Below are 24,801 nucleotides of genomic sequence, written 5' to 3' on the forward strand. Positions count from 1 at the left end.
CACTGAATCATAAAATGATAAAGGTTGGGAGAGACCTTAAGGATCATGAAGCTCCAACACCCCTGCCATGGGCAGGGACAACTTCCACTAGACTACATTGCTCAAAACCCCATCCAAATGACCTTGAATACTCCTAGGGATGCAACGTCCACTTCTCTGGGAAACCTGTGCCAGTGCCTTATTGCCCTCATAGTAAAGAATTCTTCCTTCTATTTAATCTGAGTCTACCCTCTATCGGTTTAAGACATTACCCCTTATCCCCACACACCCTGACACTGAGTCCCTTCTCATCTTTCCTGTAGAAGAAAAAGATGGCTCAAAGCCAATGAGTAGATGTTTTAGGAGGGTGAAGAAATGAGAAGAAACATGAAGGGCTCTGGATTTTATGACAGTCCCAGATACTGGTGAACTGGGACTGGATGGGCAAGCAGATTGTGGGAAGGGACTCTGCAGTGAAATAGTGCAAGGTGCAGATTTGCAGATGAAGAGCCACTTAGGCAAGAACAGGAAGGTACAGGAGAAAGCCAAAGAGAGTGAGAAGAGAAGTAAATGGAGAGGTTCAGCTGCCCAGAGAGCAATGGTGGAGCGTGAGGACTGAAGGAGAGGAACAGCATGAAGTCTAGGAAAGGAGAAAATGGGAATGTTTCTAAAGGAACACAGATGTGAGAAATCCAGGAAAGCATAACAGAGACTGAGCTGTAAAATACTCTGATGAAGAAATGCTGCAAACATGGAGCAGAAAGGATTGATCTTAAGGAGAAACAGCAAGAACTATGCCTGGAATGGAATTAAAAATTCATGTCTCACCATTCACATGCTCTCAGCAAAAATGTGTAAAACTCCTCAGCAAAGGCTCCCATTGCTTCACCAACAATGACCATCTGCCATGACTGAGAATTACCTCACCAGCTTCAAGCTGCAGAACTCAGTGAAGTAGCTGTAATTGTTGCAAACATGAAGGCAAACCATGAGGACACCAGGCTGATATCACATTATGGGATATTCTGCTCCTGTTTCTGCTTCAAAAACGAGCCATCAAAAACAGCAGAAGTCAGAATATTAGCTGCAGTACTTTTAAAGTATCATGAAGCTCACAAAACACTGGCAATGCACTTCTTGCATTTCTCTCTGCAATCTTTTTTCAACCCACTTGTATGGCTTTTTATGGTGGAAGGTTTACATGAATGTCATGCACTTTAATTGCAGCAGGAATCAGGGCTCAGTGTAATGGAACAAACAGTATGTTGTGAAAACAAGCTACAGCTGTGCTGTGAAAGGTGCCCAGTCCACAGAAGCTCCGTACAGAGGGGAGCAGGAGGAGAAAGACTGACCTCTGCTGAAAACTTCTACAGAATTATGTTCTATCATGCCGCTCTCCATGATATTGCTGATGATGCCAGGCAAGTTGCCGAAGCCAAACAATCCACGTGTGGCAATTACATCTACTTATTATCCTGGTCTCTCACTTGAGCCTGAATTGATAAGGTGTTGTGCTTTCACCATTGCCTTTCATGTCTTTGAGAGCTGTGATTTGAATGTCTAATGTGCTAAATGCACTGAAAAAAAGTCTTCCATTGGCAACACAGAACAAGCAGGAACTGGGCTTTTTTTACATCTTTTGTTTCTCTGTCCTCCAGATTGGGTGTACTAGTACTGCCTTATTTTATGCTCTGAAAATATGCTCATTTCTTTTTCTTTTTTTTTTTTTTCTTTTTTTTTTTTTTTTTTTTTTTTTTGTAGCGGTTGGATGTTAATACAAATAGCACGAGAAGTCTCAGAAAAAGTTCAGCTCTTTAGAACAGGTTTTAAAAAATGCAAGAGGTAAAGCACAGGAGCCACATGAGTAAACAAAATACTGCAAAGCTATTTAAAAAGTGAGCACTCAATCAGGCAGATGCACCATGAAAAAACACAGTATGCAACGATGAGATTGCAGATGGAATTAGAAAGCATAATCACAAAAAGCCAAATTAAGTTTGCTTGTGGGTCTTAATTCTTGTATCATTTCCCATCTGTTGAGGGCTTGACTTTTCAGTCTCAAAAGCAATATAATAATATAACATTACAAAAGTTTTGTACGTTCTCTTACTTTCTCCAACAGACACAAACAAATGCTGAAGCAACAAGAAAGCCCGATCCCTCAGTCATGGGGATAGTGAATTCTTTCCTGGATAATCGTGATCATGTCATTTTGTTGTGGTTGTGCCCTAATTTGTTGTCCTGCTTTCATTATTGTGTTCTTTCACATTTTTTTCTAAGTATCTCTCTATCTTCATCTTAAGTCCCCTGTGTAGTCAGACTACAGCCCTGATGGCAGTAGCAAAATCTCTAATGCAACACAGATGTTACATCATCTAAGTATTGTCAAAATTCCTAGGAGCTCATCACAGGGACTGGTATTTTAGAAATGCAGTGTAAAAAGACAGCCCTTGAACAAAGAAATTTATATACTCTAAGTAAGACACAGCTATAAAAATAACACACAAACACATAAGAAAGACACAAGCAGATGAAAAAGCAATAAAATACACTGCTCTTATCAGAAAAAAAAATCAGTAGTTTTCTGCAATTATGAAAACATAATGGAAAGCACTATCCTGTCTTTCATATCAGACCTGCTCTACACTGTTTTCCAAAGCTGCAGTTCAAGGGACAGCTATTTATTCTCTTCCTTGTCACTGGAGGTTTTTACCTATAGTCAGCAAAATGCAAGCCAGCAATCATGTAGTATATTACAGACTCTTTATTCTGTTTCCAGTTCCCAAAGGCCTCTTGTGTCTACTGTTTTACCATCATCTACAAATTTAATTTCATAAGATATAACAGGGAGACTGGACCAAAATCTGCATGGTAGTAATGGTGAACACTACTAAATCAGAAAACTAAGTGATTCAATGTTATTGCATTATGCAGGAGAACAGGATTCAGAAGATTTATGACACATTTCTGTTTGAAGATTCAAAGGGAATAGTGGGAAAATTACACATTTGAACAAAATGCCTGAGGATTATTGCACTTGGAAGAGAAATATCATAATTGTGCATACATTCAGATTCACAAGAAGTATGCAGATGAAACATTTAATTAGTTTATGGAAGACCTAAAAGAGTGAGCAAGGTATAGCTACCATAGTTCATGCTAGCAGCAATAAAGATTATAGAAGACAGACATAAAAATATCATTGTTCCTAGAGCATGAGCAGAAAAATCCATAGTTCATATTAGTTCAGGAAACTGAGAGTGTGCCCACTTCTCACACAAAGAACCAGTATTTCCCTTGCCAATAGCCATCATTGGAAATTCAGAATGCAAGGGAATTCTGCATTTCGTTCCAATTTTTTACATGGTCCGTACCAAATATCTCCTTTTCCTTTTACGCCTAATTTCTTTCTTCCTCTTTCCCAGTCTGTGGTTCATGCCAAAAGTGTACCTTATTAAGGTTCCTATTATTGAATATAATAATAAGAAGAAGAAGAAGAAAGAGGAATGCAGAAGATCTAATCATGCATACCTGACTTAGCCACTAGTGTGAGTTTGAACTAGCTACTTTATTTCTCAGTGCCTCAGCCTTTCTGTGAAATGGAACCAACAACAAACCAGTGCAAAAGCAGGATCTCAGCAAACTCATTCTTGCTTATCAAGTTTACCTTTATATGATTTGCAAAAAATCCTATTAGTCAGACCTGAGCTGGGAAGAAACAAAGCACAGTTTATTCAGCCTTGCTTTGGCCACGTCACTTAATCTTTACCACTAAGGAATGAAGGTGTTTCAGGCACAGCAACAATTACATTCTTGCTTAATTAATTTCTAACATTAATCTCAAACCATGCTTTATAAAATAATTCCTATCACTGAGCATTCTACATTAATATGTACTAAGTACTGGATAAATTTTCCAAAGTAATTAATTCATTTCATTGAAAATTTTTCACTGAAAATTGGCATTTCCAAAGTTACAGATTATCTTAGATCTGACACTGGAATTGCAGGGCAAAAAGTCATGCTTTTTGTTATGCAAAAATTTTCAGTCTTCCTGACTGCAAGTGTTTACCACCATTAGCAATTTAAAATATATTATTGTGGCATCATTAACAAATGGTTGTCCTTCACATGAAAATTCTTTCAAGATAAGGCTAGAAAGAAAAAAAAAAATCTTGGGAAGTGCAGAGCTGAGACATGAACTGAACCAAAGGAAACAGATTGTATATCTTCATGAAAATTACTTTCTTGATATTACTTGTGTATAAAGGGTTGACAAATTGCCAATCTCTGTTTTTCTTGGCCTTGATGCTAGACTGAGGGAAAGAGATTCTGGCTACAGCAATAAGGACTGCTTCTGTATATTCTACTTTATTATTCCCCTCAGATATTCCTTCTGGTTTGGTGGGTATTTTTTAATTCTCAAATAATTATTTTTATGGCACCAATTGTTATAAAATCTTGTCCTCACATTTACAAGTAGAATGATACTCTTGAGGCAATTTCTTCATGTGTCCCTTACCCAGGAGAGAACAGTAGAAATTACATCAAAATTGATCATTTTCAAGCAATGGTTATGTAGCATCCTGTAACAAATTAAAGATTAAATAGACCTAGAAAAAATGCATGGTAACCATAATAATGCAAATAGAACGTAGTTTAGGATCCATTTTATTGCTTAACAATATCATTAGAGAGAGGAATGAAAACCATAATGATAAGACATCACATTAAAAAAGTAGCAGAAGAAAAACTAATTAGAAACAGTATGGAAAAGGAAAGAATTGTACAGACATGTTTACAATATAAGAGGGGAGAACTAAAAAAAAACCATGAAAAGGGACTATGACAGAGTTAAGTTCACTTGATTTGTAGAATTAGTGGATGCATTTTTAAAAAAGACCCAGAAATTTGAGAAAATAAACATACATTTTGGTGAAAGCTGAACAAAAAACAACCCCCCAAACAACACAGGGTAGAGGAGTGATCCTGTCTCTTTGTCAAAAGAAAAACAAATCAAAAACACCGGAAACATTTTTGGCATGTGATGGAATCAGCAGAACATACCCATATGTGAGGGTGTATAAATAACAGCAATGGATCTGTTACAGCTTGTATATAATGGAAGTAAATGCAACATCTTTCCCTTAAAATGGCTCAAAATCAGAGAAAGCACTAAGACTGAAAATAATAGCTTGCTTCTGTAGTTTGCAAAAAATCCAGCTGAGATCAAGACAAAATCAAAGACTGAATAACAACTAGAGTTCTGACAGCAGTAATGAGTCTAGAAAGGCATGTGGATTCGTTTTCATTTATTTTTTGCCACCTAAAGCCTCCATCAGGGCCAGTTCAAATCTTTAAAAACAGCAAGCTCCTCTAGGTATTAGAGTTCAGGTTGAAACTGTTAGTATCAGAATACACTGGAGTTTTTGGAATGTAAAAGCTGTACATTGTCAGAGTACCTCTAACTCTTTTTTGATAAGTGACAATTTTATAGGATATTTATTGATGTATTTATTTTTCTGTTATATACTTCTCCTACTTATCTTTCTTTTCCTGTCCATTCTATATATATATAGCTAGCATAGAGAGAGAACTTTTACAAAGACTGAATTTAAATAGATTTTACACACACTCAGATATATATGGCAATGCTTCGTCTTTGTGGATTATTCAGATGTGGACAATTTTCCAAAAGACCTGAACAGTGGTTCAATGTCGAATATTCCTCCCCTCTCAAAAATTCAATCCTTGATGGTTCTCTATCATCTTGAGCTCCATGAAGATAAAACTAAGCTTTTCATTTTGATATATATCTGTCTCACAGTGTACTGTCGATTTTTCTTTATAAATACCCCTTCCAGCCAGAAGACAGAATAATTTAGTCTGTCAATTCACAAAACCATAAGAACATTGTGCCTTAATAGAGAGACTGTTTTTCCCTCTTTTGCTTTCTACCCTTTGTACACACAGCCAGCCCCTGTCCAGAACCTTAGTCGCAGATCTAGTTATGTTTTATGTAGGAAGTAAAATTGTTTTTCTAGCCTCAGGCAAGTAATTAAAAATATATTTTAAGATGCAATACTACTAACAAAGCCAAAAAACCTGTTTTGTTATCTGGCTGACTATTAAGAATCTACACTTGTATTCACTGCACCAAAGCTTTCACACTGCAAAAAATAAAACATAACAAGGTGATGTGATTTACAAATTGAACCTGCATCTCCAGGTTGGTATAGCACATTAAATGTGTTGGATGCATAATGATAAAAAACTTCTTAATTACTATTGACATCAGTTAGGCTGTCAAATACCTTTTCAAAATCCCTAGGATTCAGGCTTTTTTTAACATCAGTTTGCAAGGGAATGTTTGCCTGACCAAAAGATATCCTAGGACCATAAGTGATGGCTTTGAAAGAGACATCTTGGATAACCTAATCCAAACACCTGCTTCAAGCAAGCTTTGTATTACACTCCTCATAAGTGTACTTAACTTTCCCTTAAAGACACCTAATTAATTATTTTGCCTCTACTCTGGTGACAAATTTTCATACTGTCTGATCAACCATAGTATTAGAAGAAAGTGTCTGTATATCCAGGCGAAATTAATCTTTCATCCAAGTGCAGTACTGGCCATTACTTCTGTCTACTACAAGTTTTTGCATTTTTGTCTTTCCTGGTTTCACACATCATGATGGATCAAGCTTTTATAATTTCTCTGTTTTTATACTAAAAAATCTAGTCTTGATTCTCATACTGTCATTTAATGGGCATATTATTCTATATTCTATAACTCTTTATGTTATTCTATACTTCAAGAAGAGGCACCCCACTGCTACAATACAAAATGACAGTGATACACTTCCAGATTTTTGAAAAATGCCTTTGCTTAGATTTCTTTAAAAGCATGTGTATTTTTTTTTTTTTTGTAACAGCTTCGGATAAGATTTCATTTTTGTTTGCATTAGTGGTAGAATCATGGTTTTTTAAATATATTTTATTTTATGCCTATGCCCCTCCAGTTTCTCATCTTTTATGCTGTGAATAGTGGGATGGAAAAACTACTAGAAACATAAAGTTTTTTGCTGTTGTCTTGCTTTGCTTTTTATGTAGTATTTTCTTGACCCTGTGTTTCAATTGCTAAGCTCAAGCACCTGACAGAGTAAAGACTTTGAATACAGAATCTTACTGAATATTTCAAATGTGTACATTTATGTCTATTTCTTTAAAGTATCAAAGCAGGGCTAGACTATGATCTCAGGGATGGCAAAATCTCTGACATCCCTAACACAGAGAAGGGGGAAAATCACATCTATTTTTTTATCAAGTCTGCTACAGAGAGTAGAAAGCTGCTCTAGTGACAGAAGTTTTGCCTCAGTCTTTAAAGCAGCCAAGATTTCATATAATGTACTTTCCAAAACAGCTGGCACAGTTCTCTGCTATGGTAATTGGGTAATAGATAGCACTGAGCTACTGCTTTGACAATAGTTAGAGAGGGAGGCTGTGAGGATTTTCAGTACTAGGCAAGGGAACAAGTCTGGCTTTAACTCCTGCAAATTATTTCTGTATATTTTAGCTCTACACATTTTGGCTACCATTCCAATGGAGAAAAGCTACCAGGCTGCAAAATATATAATTTGGCAATCTCTAGCTCACTGGTGATAGCTGCAACTTCTGTGTGCAGTGAAATCTATTGAGTGAAGAAAAACTTTCTGGCAATGATACAGCCAGAATGTGATGTACGAGGTGCCTGTCTCCTCAGTGATGTTTGCAGGCATGCGCCTGTTGTCTTTTGCAAGCACAGAAACATGTATTTGAAAAGGGTACGGTGACAGCAGAAATAATTTCGTGCTTTTCTTGTCAGTCACCTGCCAGCACGGTGCACTGAGTCAGCTCACTGAGAAGCCAGAGGCACACAAGTCAAGCTGGCATGGGGGGACAAATGCCAGTGTGTCTCTGGGACATGGCAGGGGTTAGAGGGCCAGGAAAGAGAGGATGCTCTGCTCAAACTCAGCAAGTTTCTAGGCTGGTTCAGCCCATCTAGTCCCAGCACACCTAAGGACAGAACAGCCTTATAGAAAGAGTGAAAAATAGTTCCTAAGAGCTCCAGCTGCATCTGATGAGCTTTCTTTTAAATGCACAGCGCCAGTCATTGAGTACAAACTTGTAAAACCAGGTAACAGACTCTAAAACTTTATGCCGGTGTATATTCACGGCTGATGAGATCACTCCAAGGGATCAAAGAAAAATGTCTCCACTGATAGCTTCTGATACAGTAATTCACAAAATGCCAGACCGTTGGCACTGCCTTGTAATTGATATTTTTTCCTTACACTTTTATTTCACCCCCTCATGTGAGGTCTCATTTGGTTTACGGTTTCTTTGTGACACTACTGATATCTCAGACTCCAGCTACCAGAGTTTTCAGGGACCTTCAGGAGCTGTAATACCAATTAATTGCTTTGTGTTTCTTGACACTTGATAATGCAGATTCTCCAGCCTCAGATTCTTGCAACAGTGAAATAAAAATGTGATTGTACTTCTCTCCAGTCAAAAAGTGATAGAGTAGTAGGCAAACAGAACCTTGGGAATACAAGAACTCCTAGCCAGGACATAATTTCAAGGATTTCTTGTTGCTTCTGCATTCTCAGACTTTGTGAAGTTGCTTGCATGTTGCCGAGCAGAAGGATGAAGAATTCTGACTCTATGTTCAATGTACAAAAGGAAGTTCTTGCCAAGTTAAATTCTCAGTCTCGGTCTGCCTTTTCCAATATCTCAGTCCTTGAACATGTTTCTTGTTCCTGTCTAACAATGAGGGATAGTTGTGTGCCATTTTCTTGGAACAAATGAAATATTGTATTAGCTTCTGGACCAGGATCCTTAAAGACATTTTTCTGGATTGAATTGTTGCTTTCAATTTCTTAGATGATCTGATGCCCCTGATTCCTAAACTAAGTTCCAATGGAAATTTCCCAAGATTTCCATTGATCTCTCTGTTTCCCAGTAATCACAGTTAGGAGATCACTAGACCAGTGCTTCTCAATGTGTACTCACCACTCAAGTATTTTTAGGTGAAAAATGGATGATCTCCATCCAGTGGATGGTGACCTAGACATCTATTACATGAGATTCTTTCCTTTCCAATTTCTAATGGAAAGGCCCAAAAAGGAAAAAAACATAAGGTTATATTGAGTAGAAATCACTAAGAGCTGAAACACAGAACACAGTTACTGTATTTTTCAAGAAGTATTGTGAAGATGATGGATATTTGGATCAGAGTGTTTTCAGTGGTAAACCAGTCAAGTGAAAATGATTTTCAGCTTGGTTTACTCAGGTGGAAGGAAGAGAGAGATGAGAATAAGCCTGGACTTACAGAATGCTGGGTTTCTGTTTCGAAAATATTTTTGGATTAGTGTCTGGGCAGATTCTGTTCCAACAGATAGACTATACTCTAAAAGAAAAGTATTATGACCTCTTAGAAATAAAATTAGCAAGTCTTGTTTAGATAACAGTTGAAGAAAGTAGAAGAGATGGGAAAATGGAGATTTTTCCTGTTTCCAGGAATCTAAGAGGCATCCCTACAAGAGAGTAAGAGAGTTGTTCTAAAATGTAGGTAGTTTTTGCTTACAGTGTATCTATTAAAAAAAGTCTGAGAAGCAAGAAGAGCAAAATAATTGAATTTGCAATGGCCATTAAAACATTGTACATAGCATTGTGAGAACCAGACTTTCCTAATGATTTTTTGTAAGGTGTCAATTTTGAACAATACAGCAGGTATTTGGTAGTTATCCCAGAAAATAGAAGAAATGTGTCATTTTATGTCAGAGCCTCTATTTACAATGCAAATTAGAGAAGATAATTTGACATTGATGAGAGTACGAATAAAGCCTACGAATTCTGCAGATTCTTTACTCTTAAGGTCTGAAGAATGAAGAATACAAGGAGAAATTTCTAGGATAGAAGGCAGAAATATTAAAGCCTTCCTTTAATAGTTATGATCTTATTGGAATATCACAGAAATCACAGAATGCTTGGAACCCTTTTAACTACCCAGGTTATCTCTCTGTCCAAAAATGCAAAAAAGGTCTAACATAGCAGGGCTTCTACATCAGCAAGCAGAGAACTTGCCACCTAAGGGAAGAATAAGCAACCTCGGGCCTATCACAACCCGAGTGTGAGCAAATAGCTAAAAACAAAAAAGCAAAGTGAACAAAGAATTGCTAATATTTACCCTACAGAAGCAGAGGCTCACAGAAGAGCAAGAGTAAAGGATTAAGCAGTCATCATTAGCACTCCACATTCTCTAGGGTGCCACTGACAATACCACAGTGTAATAAGTGATCAGCCAATTTCATCAATAAACCATTTTATTGAGAAACATTGCCAAATAGAAATTCGAAAAGCCACAAGCAAAGGTCAGCCCCGAGCCCGGGGTCGGTGCTGGGGACCCTCAGATCCCGCCTCTGTCCTGCCGGATCTCCCCCGTTCACAAAGTTCCCTTTTGCAGCCCGGTTTATATACAGGTTTTCAGCCAGAAAGAAGGTTGCCTCATCCTTTTGTCCACTCAGTCATTGTTCCATATTCATATTTCTTTTTTCTTCATCTGCCAGTTTGATGAATGGTTTTCCAGGCAGAGCTGGACATCTGATTGCATTTATGGGAACTCTGCATTGGGATGCACACCCAGGCCAATGCAGATAAGATTTCCATCAGGTGTTGATCACTGGATCATTGGTAATTCCATCTTCAGAGAGGACCCATCTCCTGGTGGAGACACCCTTCTTTCTATTGCAAATGCACTGCTTCCCCTGTTCCCGGCAGAGGCTGCAGATTTCCAATCGACCTTTATTTGTTGGATTCGAAATGTTTTTATACCGTGTATTTCTATAAAACATTAATTAATTCTCTAAAAATCACCACAACAGCAAGACTTGGCCTGGTGAGCTACAGCAAAAGCTGTGAGGCAAAGCAATCTTTTCAAAACTGTAAGTAATGTTTCAGTAAAAGGAAAGCAAGACAAGCAGAAATGGTATGGGTGCAATCTGTGCCTATGGACAGGCATAGTTTATCTAAGGTACCAAAACTTCTGGAGGGCTCGAAGAAGCAGTGTCTGCCTCTCACGCCTCACTCCCTGAGTGCTCTCTTTTAACCCACCTTCATTTTCTACTCTTTTTCTGTCCTTCACTCCCTTCATTTTTGGTTAAAACTAAAAGGCAGCATTGCTAGCAACAAACTTTTACAACCTACGTGACCTCACTGTCTTGAAAAACCATTACATGGACAATCTGAAGCTAATGAGTGCTTTCCAGTGGGCATTTTCAAGCAGGTAATCTTGAATAAGCCCATTGGGGTTTTATCACCATAGTATAAGGATCTCTAGTTGCTTCACATAAAAGCAGGCAAATTAGTAAGTGAGGTCTGGTGGAAGAAAGCACTGCATCAGCAGGCAAAAAACAGGTCTCTCAGGAATCCTAAAAACCAGGCAGAACTTCTTTAAAAGAAAACAATGAACTAGAAGGAACACAAAGAATAAGAAATAGCCAGTCTATTTCCTTAAGGGACAGCACAGAGGAAGAATAAAGAGATATAAAAGAGAAACGTAGAGTCACAGAATAAAGTGCGGAATTTAAATTGCCTCGTGGTAAAAGTAATGATTTTTCTTGATTTGTTCCGTGACTGCTAAAGGTACACTTTGGGACGTTTTGGTGAGTTCGTTTTTGAATCCTCAAGCCTCAGAAGCAAAACGGTATTACACTTTCCCTGCCTTCGCTGAGTCTTTCCTGAAAGTGTTGGAGCTCTAATGGGAATGACTGAGAATTCTTTAGATTTCTGATGACAAGCCGCAAATTAGGTTTTTGCGGACAGCCAGACGAAGTTTTAAGGAGACCAGAGGCGTGCTTTAACACTCCCCCTCGCCCCAGACCTCCCTTCTCCTGCGTCCCTAACAGGATTCCTCCCCTCTCCCGCGGCAGGAGCCGAGCTGCTGGAACTGCTGGAGCTGCTGGAACTGCTGGAGCTACTGAAGGTGTTGGGGCTGCTTGAGCTGCTGGAGGTGCTGAAGGTGCTGGAGCTGCTGAAGGAGCTGGAGCTGCTGGAGGTGCTGGAGGTGTTGGGGCTGCTGGAGGTGTTGGGGCTGCTGGAGCTGCTGGAGGAGCTGGAGGTGCTGGAGGTGTTGGGGCCGCTGGAGCTGCTGGAGGTGCGCGGCCCCTCCGCCCGTCCCCGGGGATCAGCGCGGCTCTGAGCGGCGGCGCTGGCAGCGGCTGGCCGGCCCCGCGGGCAGCTCCCCGGCCGCGGGTGGAGGCGGGCAGCCCTCCCCGCCCTCCGTCCCTCCCTGCTGCCGCCCCGTGGGCCCGGCCCGGCGCTGCGGGCGGGGGCTGCCGCCTTCCCGGGGAGCGCGGCGGGCCCGGCGCGGCCATGGGGCTGCGTGCCGCCGGCATCCTCGGCTGCTGCTGCTGCTGCTGCCTGCTGCCCCTCGTGCTGCCCGCAGCCCCAGGTAAGGCCGGGGACCCCCGCCCGCCGCGGGCAGTGTCGCGGGAGGGGAGGCGACTTGGGAAAGTTCGGGGAGTTCGGCTGGCGATGACGGGAGCGCTGCCGGGGTCCCTCGGTGGTCAGAGGCATCCCCAGCCCTCGCTCCGGGCAGAGATGCTGGTGTCCTCGGGAGGCTTTTCCTCGGCAGCGGCCGGAGCGCGTTTCTCCTGCCGGTGGCCGGGTGTCAGCGGCCCGCGGTGATCTTTCAGAGCGTTGCTGGGGCCAAGGCTTGAGCAAACAAAACCGGCCACTGAGATCTCTTCTCATTAACTTAGGTTATTTATGCATGGTTTAATGAAAGTGATTCTTTTTCATCCGATGTAGGGTTGAAATGAATTAATCACTTTTATTCTAGGTAGTTTCAAATGCTGGTGTTTTTTCTGACTAAAAGTACTTTTGTGTTTCAAGTAGTTGTGAAACAATGCATTTCGAGGGGCATGTCGTGAAACGAATATGCTCCATGAATATGCTCTGACATTATCCCTTAAAAATGGTGTATAGGGATATTAAATCCACTTTTCGTGTGCTAAAGCAACTTTGCATTCTTTTGTGATTAATTCTGTATGTCATTTCACTTGCCCTATAGGAACATTCTATAACATGTTCCAGATTAGGTTAGTTTAAAATTTTACAATGCAAAAATATGTTTGAAGAAAAAAGAAAAGGAGCATTTTGCAGTCTGAGATCTTTCAAAACATCAGTAATGTGTATAGGACGTGCTGTGGGGGGTTTTGTGCCGATTTTTCTGGTTTAATGTTATAAATCACTTCTTCCAGGCGTGAACTGTAAAGCTGGCTGCCGTCCAGAGAATGGATTCTGTGAATTCCCTAGTGAATGCAGGTAAAAAGATCTGTCAGACAGGGCTATTAGTGCAGGAGTGGTCAGCTTCAATAATTCATAGTCCTGGTAAGCGACGTAGAAACTGAAATGGACTGGTCTCTTAAAATATGGATCTGTAATGAAGCAGCACTCTATTAGGATACAGTAACTGGAATCATAGAGTATGGAGCACCTGTTTAGTTTTCTTTTTCCAGTATGAAGTATTTACATTGATAAGTTGAGGTTTTTTTCCTTGCTGAATGAAATCGTTTTCTTCACATAAACTGCTTCTATTATCTAGAAACACTGATGGTATCCTTTTGTTCAAATAGTACAATTTGGTATGCAAAAGTTTATTTCTTGTGCCTTCAAAAAGGAAGGCATCCTTTTAATTATCTTTATTAAAATAAACTATGTTTCTGTCTTGTCTTTTCTCTCTTTCAGGTGTCAACCTGGCTGGCAGGGTGCACTTTGTAATCAGTGTGTTCCTTTCCCTGGGTGCTTGCATGGCAGCTGTGCCAAGCCCTGGCAGTGCATCTGTGAGGAGGGCTGGGTTGGCAGCCTCTGTGACATAGGTTTGCACATCCTTTTCTCTCCTTAAGCAAGTGAGGGGAAGCAGCCCCATCTGGTGTTCTAGACACACAAAGTCCTCCTGGAGAACTAATTTTAAAATACTGAATGTTAGCTCCAGATAATGAGGAGATTCTGGGCAGCAGCACATAAACCTCAAACTTCCACAATAATTTAGGCAGAAGCAATGCATTATCTTTTGTAATTGGGCATATGTGTGAGCAAAGTGTAAATTCATTCTATCTTAAACATTAATTATCAGGGACAAGGCCAACAAACAACTGCTCTCTTCTTGTCATGTAAGCCCTTCTAATCAAAATACAAATTGTATATATTAAATAGTGTTAAATATTTATGTAGCACATTATGTATATATGTATATGCTATTTTTTCAGTACTTCTTGAAAGGAAAACATTGTGCTTATTTTTTCCTTTACTTTACCCAGTGATTATTCAGTGAAGTAACATTACTATAACTGAGAAGAAGGTCTTCCTGAGCAGGCTGCCACTTCCCCCTCAGGTCTGAGGGGTGAGCACAGCTCCATGTGCACTCTCACCCTTTGCCAGTCAGAATCAGCCAGCTTAGTATGAGCAAGCTGAAGAATTGGCCTTTGTTGAGATGGTTTATTTTGGCTGACACAGGCAAATGCTCAGTCAGAGAGCTCTGAGGGGAAGGAAACCACTTGAACATCCAGGAGTATGTGCTGTTCTGCCCACGTAGCTGCAGCTGCAAGAGGACAGGTGTCCAGGGCCTCATTTTCTCTTCATGCCTTTCAGGCCTTTGTTGGTATATGGCTTATAATTTCTAGAGCACGCCTGAGCTCTCCAATGCATAGCCAAAGTGGTGATGGATGACAGTTTGAACTGCATAAGATTTTCAAGATGGCTAAAAGAATCAGAAGGTTTTATGCAGGTCTCATCCTTGCAGTGACATGGAATTTAGTGCAAAGTTCTCAGGTGCTCATTTACTCATCAGGTTTTGCAGCCTGTACTCACTGACTGCACACATGAGCAGAAAGAGGCTCCTTAAAATCAGCCCTGGTATGTTTGCTGGAGCTGTGGTAGTAGCGCTGGTGATATCTGTGGGGCAGATGTGACTCTAAGCTCTCCAGATGTTGTTCTGGACACATCTTATATATGTGTTTGTACCTGAAACAGACACCTAGATTCTCACTGGAGTTCATGAAGAGGAATGAGTCCTTCTCTAATCTACAATCAGAGTTTTCTAAAGCTACACAGAAAAATCCCCCCTGTGCCACCTTAGGAGGCTCAGTTCTGTTGCTTATCAGTGAATACAAAGTTCCACATTTTAAAGGTAGCATCTTCACAGCTACTTCTGAAATTTTTAATTGCATAGCTGAATTTCTTAGTATTAATATATTTTTGCAATTATATCTATCAATCTATTCTGAACCTTGCAATGTTTCCCTCTTGCAATTGTTACTTGGGATGCAAAAGAATGCATTGAAAATTGAACCCACGCCTTTATGAAAAAAACATTAATTTAACACATACTCATTAAGATAGTCCTATAATACCAAAAAGGACATCCTTTGCTTAAGTGCAGAAGCTATTATTTCTCTCAATACTCAGAGTCATCTCAGAGTCATCTTTGCCGATTTGAATTTGGATCCTTATGAAGAGCTGCCAAGAATTTTCAGCCAAAAAGATAACTACTTTTTCATCTGCAGCAATTTTATGTTGATAGTCTTTAATCTCACTGGTTTTACCCACTCTTAGTGCATTGTTTGCTATAAGGAATCAAGAGAAGGGTGCTCCTCCTGCTCTTCTTGCTGCTAGAAAGTTGATAGAAATTGTTATCCTGACCCAATGAAGCTCTGAAACCTCAAATGGGTTATTGCTCAGCCCCTGATCTCATCATCCTCTGCCAAAAGCGGGTGTCAGTTTCCTGCCTGTATAAAGTCATTACAGGTAACTACAGTGAATTTGAGGTATCATTAAATCGAACTTGATCAGGTTAGGAAACAGGAAGGAAAAACCTAGAATGGAAAATTGTGGGAGGGTCTGAAGTGCATTTGCCACTAGAGACAACTGGAATATTTCTAAAATAGTGATTTAGTCTTAGCAGTTTATTTGCTTGCTAAGCATGGGAGGAAAAAAATGATTTGGACTGGTGACTATACCTCTTCTGTTTTGTAGAAAAGTTAGTATATGACCTCCTTGGCTTTGATCATGGAAAACTACTCCTTTCTGGAGTAGTTTTAGATCACCAACTGGTTTGCTGATGCCTCCAATTTTGTAGCTATTTTTAATATGGGCAGCCTGGTTCTCAGTTCAGGTCAAAAATGACCTTCCTAGTAATTTAGAGACATGCAGGTTATGGGTTGGGCTTGATCCACGGGAAACATGGAGGGCAGAATCAGTGGTAGCATTTGTGACTATTATTGCAGTCACATGGGCAGACAAGGAACTTGAAGAAAGACATCTGTGAGTTGGTTTTGGTGTTGACAGTTCTAGTTAACCTCTTTGCAGTGGAGCCTGTCCAACTGAATCATGACGCCATGATTTATCATGATCGTCTCATTTTGTGGGAACACAGCCTTGAAATCCAGTGTGTGAACCCTTGGAACCAGGCTGCTCAGCACAGAGCTTCCCTCTGCAGCTGATATACACTGCACAGTACAGGAACCACATCAAACACTGACCATAACAAAGGAAAAATCAATTCAGTCAATTTGTTTCCAGGAAAAAAATGACAGCCCAGTCAGAGTAAACACTTTGCTAAATCAGATGTGTCAGCTTGTCAACCCTGGCTGTGCCTACGCAGTTGTGTTAGCAGGTCCATGACCTCCTGCTGGAATCCTGGCCTCAATTTGGCTAAAAAGCCAACAACATACAGTGTGAGCTGAGAGTAAGTTGTCTTACTTGTCACTGGGCTGCTTTGCCAAGGCCACATGTTGGTAAACTCACCAGAGTACAGGTGGAGTCTCTAATGGCTCTGCTATGAATGCATTGGACAGAGGCTAAAAACTGTCCTGTGACAAACTACTTCTGAGCATATCTTCCTCATAAAAGCCCTCAGTGATTGCTTCATGTACTGCAGCAGGACAACTCAGTTTGATGCAACTATTAATTATGGGTAGTGTGATTGAGGCCACTCATTATATATGTATAAATGTAACATCCTGTTTTTGCATTTTCATCTCAGTTACCACTTGGTGGTTGTCCTTACGAAAGGTAAAATAAAATAGAGAAAACTATTCTGATTGAGGCTATTTAAGTATTATGTTATAAAAGAACCTGGTACAACACCTTTTTAAGATGTGTTTTAAAATTAAACACCTGACATAAATTATTGACAGTAATGTATATATACGCATACCCATTCATATATATATAGATATTTCAGAAAGTTTTGAGTACAAAGTACACACTTTATTAGCTGCCTTTAGAGTCTGTGAAAATAGCTGGCAAACAACACTGCTGCAAAAAGCATTTGAGATTATTTTAGTCCTTGTGAAAATTGCAGTTTAGACTCAAAGTGCATGCTAAGTTGTTGTCTTGCAACAAGAAAAGGCTAATGCATTAAGAAATATCTGGGGAAAGATTTTATCCGGGGAAGATTGTATTTGAAAGCTAAGGCTATTTTCTGTGGTTAAAATTTTGCAGTACCTCGTGGTATCATCTAAATTTCATGTTATGCTGTGGGAAGTAAAATATAAATGCCCTTAAATGCCTTTTCATCTTCTTAGAAAGTGTGTGTGAGGCATCAGATACCTTTCAGTCAGCACTTCTCTGCAGCTGGCTGCAGTAGCTTGCTAAAATATGCATTTGTTTGTTTATTCAGTTTTAATTACTTTTAAAATTTAGTAATCATTTGAGTGGTAAGTGGCTCAGCAGGGCAATTGCAAAGAAAATGAGACGAGTGACTTCAGGTCCAGACATCATACATGCAGCTCTGTGTTCTGGTGCAGTTATGTAAGGGCCAGCCAAAAGATGAAATCTTAAGAGATTTTTTTTTGTAAATTTCTGATTTCTGTTTTTATGCAACGTTTGTTCATAAGCACATAATGATATGGGCAGGGAGCAGGGAGAAGTCCCATTTCCTGATTGCTTTATCAGAATTCTGCTCATGGAGTAGGCAAGATTGTGAAAGTATGGCTAGACTATGCAGAAAATCTTGTACCATACTAATGTTTTATTTCTAATACTACTCATTTATAGAATGGAGCAATTAAAACACATTTTGCAAGGAGGAGCTAGAAAGAGAGAAATAAACTCAAATTGTTGGCAATAGTTGAACAATCTGAATTCTCTTTTAACAAGGGGGAATAGATCAGAATTTATAAAATACCGGATGTAGTATTATTAAAGCTATATTTTATTTGAAGTATTGTATACCATTTACTAACTCTTTCTCATTAGATTAATCAAGCCCTGTGTGTTTTTTTCAAACAGATATTCACCCATGTTCAGCAAAGCCCTGCACCAATAATTCAACGTGTATAGAGACTGGTGATGGAGGATACATTTGTCTGTGTGCCCAGGGATATACAGGAAAAAACTGCCATCTCAAGAAAGGACCCTGCATTATTAATGGGTAAATATTGATTTCTGACATGCATTTAAAATCTGCACTTCTGTTATTCAGAATTCTTTGTTAAGTGGAAGTATCTCTATGTTAAAATACACAATGCTTCTGATAGTTGCTGGTACTATTATCCAAATTTACAAATCTGATCTATTAGTATTGTAAAGACTTAACAGATTATGTCTTAACAGTGTGGCTTTCTGTGCACAATTTGAATAACAAAAGTGCTAATTTGCACATTTTATTGTGGTGAATTTATGCCTTCTCAAGATTTTTGTAAACAGACCTGAAGTGACTCCCATCCTGTGCTCTTACCTCTAGTGAGGGATAATTTATACACAGCCTAATAAGAACAGCACTTAGCACACAAGCTGTCTGCATGAAAGCACCTAGCCCACCAGTCTGTCCTTTTTTCTCAGCCAGCAGATAATAATATGCCCATAACTGAAGGAGACAATCTCACTTTCATCAGAACAGGGAGACCATTGCTCTCTATTCATTAAAAGAAATGGGACATTAAGTGCCAGTAGGTTGAGAGAGGTGATCCTTCCCTTCTGCTCAGTCTTGGTAGACACATTGGGAGTGCTGTGTCCAGTTCTGGGCTACCCAATATAAAAAGGACACAGCCATACTGGAGTGAGCCCAGTGAGGGGCCGTGGATGTGATTAAAGAATGGGAACATCTCTCCTATAAAGAGAAACTGAGAGATGGGTCATTTAGCCTGGAGAAGAGCAGCCTCTGAGGAAGTTGCCCATGTGTATGAATAACTGATGGGGGAAAGCAAAGACAACAGAGCCAGACTTCTCATAGAGGTGCCCAGTGAAAGGTCAAGAGACAATGGGCACAGGCTAAAGAACTTCCAGCCAAGTCACTGATAGAACTGCTTGAAAAAAGGAAAACCTTTCAGTGATAGAGAAAATGTGAATTGGAGTTTCTGTTTACTCTACAAGCATCTGCTGTCTTCTAGCTCATCAAAGTTCTGATCCCATAAACATACAGAATGCCTTTATGGTGGATACAAACTTGGTAAGACTGTCATCCTAAAATCACAGTTTTCTTTTAGGAGATTACCTTCTTTCTCTCTAGCTCTATGTGGATACCTCATTGTTCTCTTTTTGCTCAGTGATAGATAATTATGAGTATTCAGATCTACCTTAGGACTGAATCTTCCTGAAGACTTGTGCACTCTTGTTTAGGCACATTAACACCTCTAACTCTCTCTGGCAAGAATTGCCATTCTTTCACAACCTCATGTCAGTAGAATTTTTTTGTCATCACCTTTACTTGGGGGATACTTTCAGAGTTTTTTCGGGGTTTACTTTCAGCCTCTAAGATTGCTACTCTGATTTGCCAATTTTTCTTCATTGGTAATGAGGAAATTTAAGTTCCTTGAAGAGCCATGGTTCACATCCAAGCTACTTGCCTAATATGGGGGATGTGAATACGTCTTTCTACTTTTCATCTGTAGACCAAATATTTCAGTAATTCAGTGTGGACATGTATACTAGCTATCCCAAAAATCAGGTGAGTTCCAAAAATACAGCATCAACAAAATAACACAGATTAGTTCCATGCATTTCCTTAAATGCCTTATGGTTTTAAATTGCTCAAACTACTTTATTTTGTGTTGTCACTCTCTTTTTGGACTGAATGCTGACGAACTAGCCTGGAAATTATGAACATTTTTTCTCAAGAAAGCAGCATACTTGTGATGCCTTAAACTTTAGCTTTCATATTTGCAGATTCTGTGCTGCTTAGGGATGTAGCTCTGAGCCTCATATGAGCCAAGGCATCACTTGAAACAGTGATTATTTTTCTCTAGGAAGCTGTTTTTTCTCAGGAAAATTATCAGCAGGCTCTGCAAATCTGCATTTAGTTCAAAAAGACAACTGTTGTCAGCATAAGCACTCCGTGTTTGCCAATAATTCAGAGTCCATCAGAGAGTGCATCCCACACCATAGAAAGAGACCTCATCAGATGGTGTCATTTCATTCACATCTCACTTCCTCTCAATTCCTCTCTACCTCAGTGGTTGTTGGGGAAGATGAATCAGGGAAACCTTATAAATATGATTGCTTAGCAAAAGATTCTGAAAATATGAAACCTATAATCAGGATAGAAATGAAAGCTTACTTTGAGTTGTAGGATACTGAGTCTTAGTTACTATATAACTATACTTAGTTACTATACTGAAAACAATGGTCTAGCTAGCTGAAGGAGAATCCCTTCTGATTCAGCAGAACCCTTTCTGCTGGTGAAGGGATCCAAAGGTCAGTGTAGCAAAACAGAAGTTTAAAAAGTAGTTTTTAGAGTTTAAAATACAACATAGTATGGTAATATAGTAGTTCTTACAGGCTGTATGTAGATTCTATAGGATTTTGTGTCTTGTGTTGGTTGGTCATTGAAAATTAGAATATTCATCACAAAAGGAGATATAATGTATCAAGGACCTTGTGCTCTTACCTCTTCCTTCTCTCCTTCCCGCTGCTCTTTGCTCTCTCGCTCCCTTCTCACTTAGCCCATATCCTCCTGTTCTTTCTCCCTCTCTCTTTGGGATTTCCCTTCAGCCGAGGCTGGTGGCTGAAGGCAAGGCCTTTTTACCCACGTCCCTTACAATAAAACCACATATTCTAGAAAATACAGGTTGGCAGAATTCCTTGTCCCAGCCGTCCGCGGACTCGCCTACAAGTGGTAATGTTAAAAATGTTGATATTGCTGAGCATTACTGCTGGTTTCTTAGCTAATATTCACAGATGGAACCAGGACAATTCACAAATCGAAGTGTTTATTCTAGTCTGTTTGCATGTATCTGCATTAGTGACCTCCATGTGATGTTTTGAGGTTTTTGCTTTGAAGCCTGAGCAGTGAGTGGTACTTTCTAAAAGAAGCCAGACTGCTTGGGAAGCAAAGAAGAATGGTATGGAATGCTTTCCACAGCTAAGCCTTCATGTACTACACCTTGCTGTGTTAAATGCCAAAAATGCAAAGTAGCAGGATTTATTCAAGGAAATTAATATTAAAGCTTTATTTATTTAAACGTATTTAAGTTAGACAAATGCAAATCTGCTAGTAATAAATAAAGAAAATTTTCAAAGTTCCCCATTTTTCCTCTTAACTGTTTTTTATTTCAGTATTTTCCATTTCTGAAAATTTCAGAAAAACACTTATGTTCTCTAGCAATTTCTCCCCATTTCTCTAGAAAGTACTGAGATTCAACCTAGCCATGAAGGTTCAAACTTCTACACATTTTCATATCCAAACCAGCTTCTCCAATTTTCCATGGGACCCATAAAGCTAAGGGAGGGGGCTAGATTCTCCAAGATGGCCATAACCACTCAATATATACACAAGCTCATTGTATAACTCCAATTTTCATATTTTGCTTGAAAAGACATAGTGGCTGGTTAATAGGTTGAAATTCCTTACCTCGAGTTATCACTAGCAATGTCTATATCAAAGCCCAGTTTTCCTTTCCTAATACTGTCCCCAAAATTGCAATATGTTCTTTTAGTACTTTTTTACCCAGCCAACATCTAAAGTGAAGAACAGTACTAGAGGACAGAGCAGTTAATGTGGAAGCTGCAGAAAACAGACAGATGATTCCGCTGCCACAATCTTCAGTCGCTCCTGATGGGTGTCTGCTGAGTGTTTCAGTCCCCAGTAAAGCTTGGTGCTTGGAGCAATCTCTGCCCAAAGGTAGTCCCTGAGCAATGGTGACTATCCCAGCCTTGTTCTGACCAGTGATCAGGAACCATTTGTAGTCAGGAGCTTATAGCTCTTTCACAGTCATCTCAGTCAGACATCAACAGGTCTTCTAAATCTCTGTGTCCCACCATGGAATTCCGTAACTGCCTGTTGCTACTGACTTCTCCATATGTGGAATGTCTGCATCTGAAGCTGTGATGTTCATTACCTCTGGGACTTTGCCATGGAAGTGGGGGGCCTTAAATAACAGCTTGCAACTATCAGATATTACTGTGCTATATGTCTTCAGGGATACGTAAGTATTCAGAAAAGTTTTGTTGTCAAAGAGGCTTGTCCTAAACTTTGCCAAATATTTTTCATTTTTTACGAAGTGAGTTTTAAAAGCTTTGTTGATGTGTGATGAAAGTGAGGTATATTTGTAAACCTGGGAGCCAGGGACCCTTGTCAGCCAGCAGGGACAGCTAAAGGATCAAGTGCTCTTTGCATAGATCCCTTGACTTGGCACATTTTTGCCAGTCAGTGGGTGGCCACATCTTTTGGCATTACACTCAGTAAGACACAGTAGCATTGTAAAGGTAGAAGAGATCTCTCAATTAAATTATGTCACCTAAAACATAGTAACAGGCTACTAGCTGGGAAAAAAGTACTAAAAGAGTTTGCAGAAATACTTGATTTCCTCTGGTCCTGCTCTCACACTACAGCCATCTTTGCCCAGGCTGAAATTCTCTTATTGATATTTTTTATTATAGTTGTATCTATCAAAAATTTTGGCTGAAGGGCCGTTTCTAGGGAAGTATGTGTTTGCTTCTAAATTTCTTGTGTCATAGAACACAGACAGGCAGAATAAAAACAGTCAGCTTTACACCTAACTTCTATGATACTGTTTTGCTCTGCCAATACAATGTATAGGCTATTTTAAGAATAATCAGGTAGAAAGGAAGCAGCCATGCTGCTCATGTCTTTGTTCTGTCTTGTTTGAGTAGTTGCTCAGCTGAATAGCTCCAAGCATATAAAAATAGTGAGAAGCTTAATTTGAATGAATATTCAAAATAATTAAAAATCTTTTCACAGCTCTTTGGGTTGAATTTATATATTGGTGTACTAATCCTGCCCAAAGGGTCAGCAGAAGATATTATGATCTTTATTGACAAAGCTGCTGAACAAACTCATTCTTTATTCAGCTTCACTGACTTTAGTGGATTTGCATTTGGAATTGGCTCTTCTAAAGAAAACCAGCTGGTTTTATTATATGAAATGTTTCCTAATAGTTTCTTCCTTTGGACTTCAATTTTGTCTCTGTGTTTGTTATCTGTCCCAGTTCTCCCTGCCAGAATGGAGGAACATGCATTGATGACAATGGTTTTGCACCCCATGCTTCCTGTCTCTGCCCTTCTGGTTTTGCTGGCAACTTCTGTGAAATAGATAGAGACGACTGTGAATCCAACCCGTGTGAGAATGGAGGAACGTGTACAGATGTTGGTGTAGGTTTCAGCTGTTCTTGTCCCCCTGGCTATACAGGAAAGCTCTGCAGCAGCCGTGTCACGTTCTGTGCCAGTGGCCCGTGTGAGAATGGAGGGACTTGCAATGAGCAGCCTCAGGGAGGGTTTGAGTGCATCTGTAAACCAGAGTTTGTTGGTTTGACCTGCAAACATCCCAGCAAAAACACAAGTCTCTCTGGAATGAATATGGAGACAAAGCATATGCAGAATTACAAGCCACTCTCAAAAGCTCACCACAGATCAGTGCATCAACAGCAAGAAATCCTGAAAATAACAGTGAAAGAAACAATTCAAAATGCAGATCCCTTACTGAGTAGAAGCCAGGTGATATGTTTTGTTGTGCTGGGCTTGCTTACGTGTCTTGTTGTCTTGGGTACAACTGGAATTGTTTTTTTTTCAAAATGTGAAATGTGGCTTGCTAATGCCAAATATAGCCATCTCCTGCGGAAGAAAAAGAACTTTTTTCTGAAGTCTAACAATGGGGAAAACCTCTCAGTTAATATTATCTTCCCAGAGAAGATCAAATTGACTAATTACACTAAGAACTACACTGCCATCTAGGCCCTTGAAAGCCAAGCAGCATCTTGAAACTTTTCATAGCAATATGTAAGATCTATTGCCCGTGTTTGGCCTCAGTATTTGTGGGTGTATTTGCTGTAAATTGTGCTGAGTGATAATGAAGAAATTTAATGTATCTGTCTTGCTAAGGATTTTTTCATTCTCCAAAATAAAAGGTTAAAAAAAAAAAGTATTAAAAAGCAAGGAATGTTATTTTGATTTCTCTTCAAGGCAGCTATTTTTTGTAAAATAAAGAATAACTTATCACTGGAACTGTATTGCAGCATTCTCGTCTTGTGCATTGTTCATTTGGCAAGTACAATACTTGCAAATTACTCAGTAATGCTTTTTCTTTTTTTAATAAACAGCAGTTAAGGGCTATACTGGTTTATTTATTCATTTCTAAACCTTACTCTACAGCAAAGTCTGCAACAAGTGTCCGTGCTGAACTCCTTTGCTATATCTGATAAAGGCTTTCGAGATTGCAACCAGCAGGAGCAAACTCACACTGATATCTCACCTATTCAGTCAGTGTTGCTATTTTTACATACTTATAAGAGAGATTCTATAGAATCTTAGATGTCTTTGGGA

The 24,801-nt window shown here is 39.5% G+C and overlaps 1 protein-coding gene across 1 annotated transcript; it reads left to right on the forward strand.

The window, feature by feature from the left end:
* Nucleotides 1-13,533: 13,533 nt before the first annotated feature.
* On the forward strand, nucleotides 13,534-24,589 carry LOC136363229 (protein delta homolog 1-like). Its single transcript, XM_066322300.1, has 3 exons — nucleotides 13,534-13,901; nucleotides 18,316-18,457; nucleotides 23,472-24,589. The coding sequence occupies exons 1-3, from the start codon at nucleotides 13,670-13,672 to the stop codon at nucleotides 24,211-24,213; spliced, it is 1,116 nt and encodes a 371-aa protein (XP_066178397.1). The 5' UTR covers nucleotides 13,534-13,669; the 3' UTR covers nucleotides 24,214-24,589.
* Nucleotides 24,590-24,801: the final 212 nt, after the last annotated feature.

This window comes from Sylvia atricapilla, chromosome 6, assembly GCF_009819655.1.
Source record: "Sylvia atricapilla isolate bSylAtr1 chromosome 6, bSylAtr1.pri, whole genome shotgun sequence".
NCBI lineage: Eukaryota > Metazoa > Chordata > Aves > Passeriformes > Sylviidae > Sylvia > Sylvia atricapilla.

Excerpts from the sequence above, each read along its gene's own strand:
- LOC136363229 (XM_066322300.1), top strand. The coding sequence starts at position 13,670 with ATGCAAAAGTTTATTTCTTGTGCCTTCAAAAAGGAAGGCATCCTTTTA. Across the intron at positions 13,902-18,315 it reads TGGCAGCCTCTGTGACATAG|ATATTCACCCATGTTCAGCA; the intron begins GTTTGCACATCC and ends TTTTTCAAACAG. Across the intron at positions 18,458-23,471 it reads GGACCCTGCATTATTAATGG|TTCTCCCTGCCAGAATGGAG; the intron begins GTAAATATTGAT and ends TATCTGTCCCAG.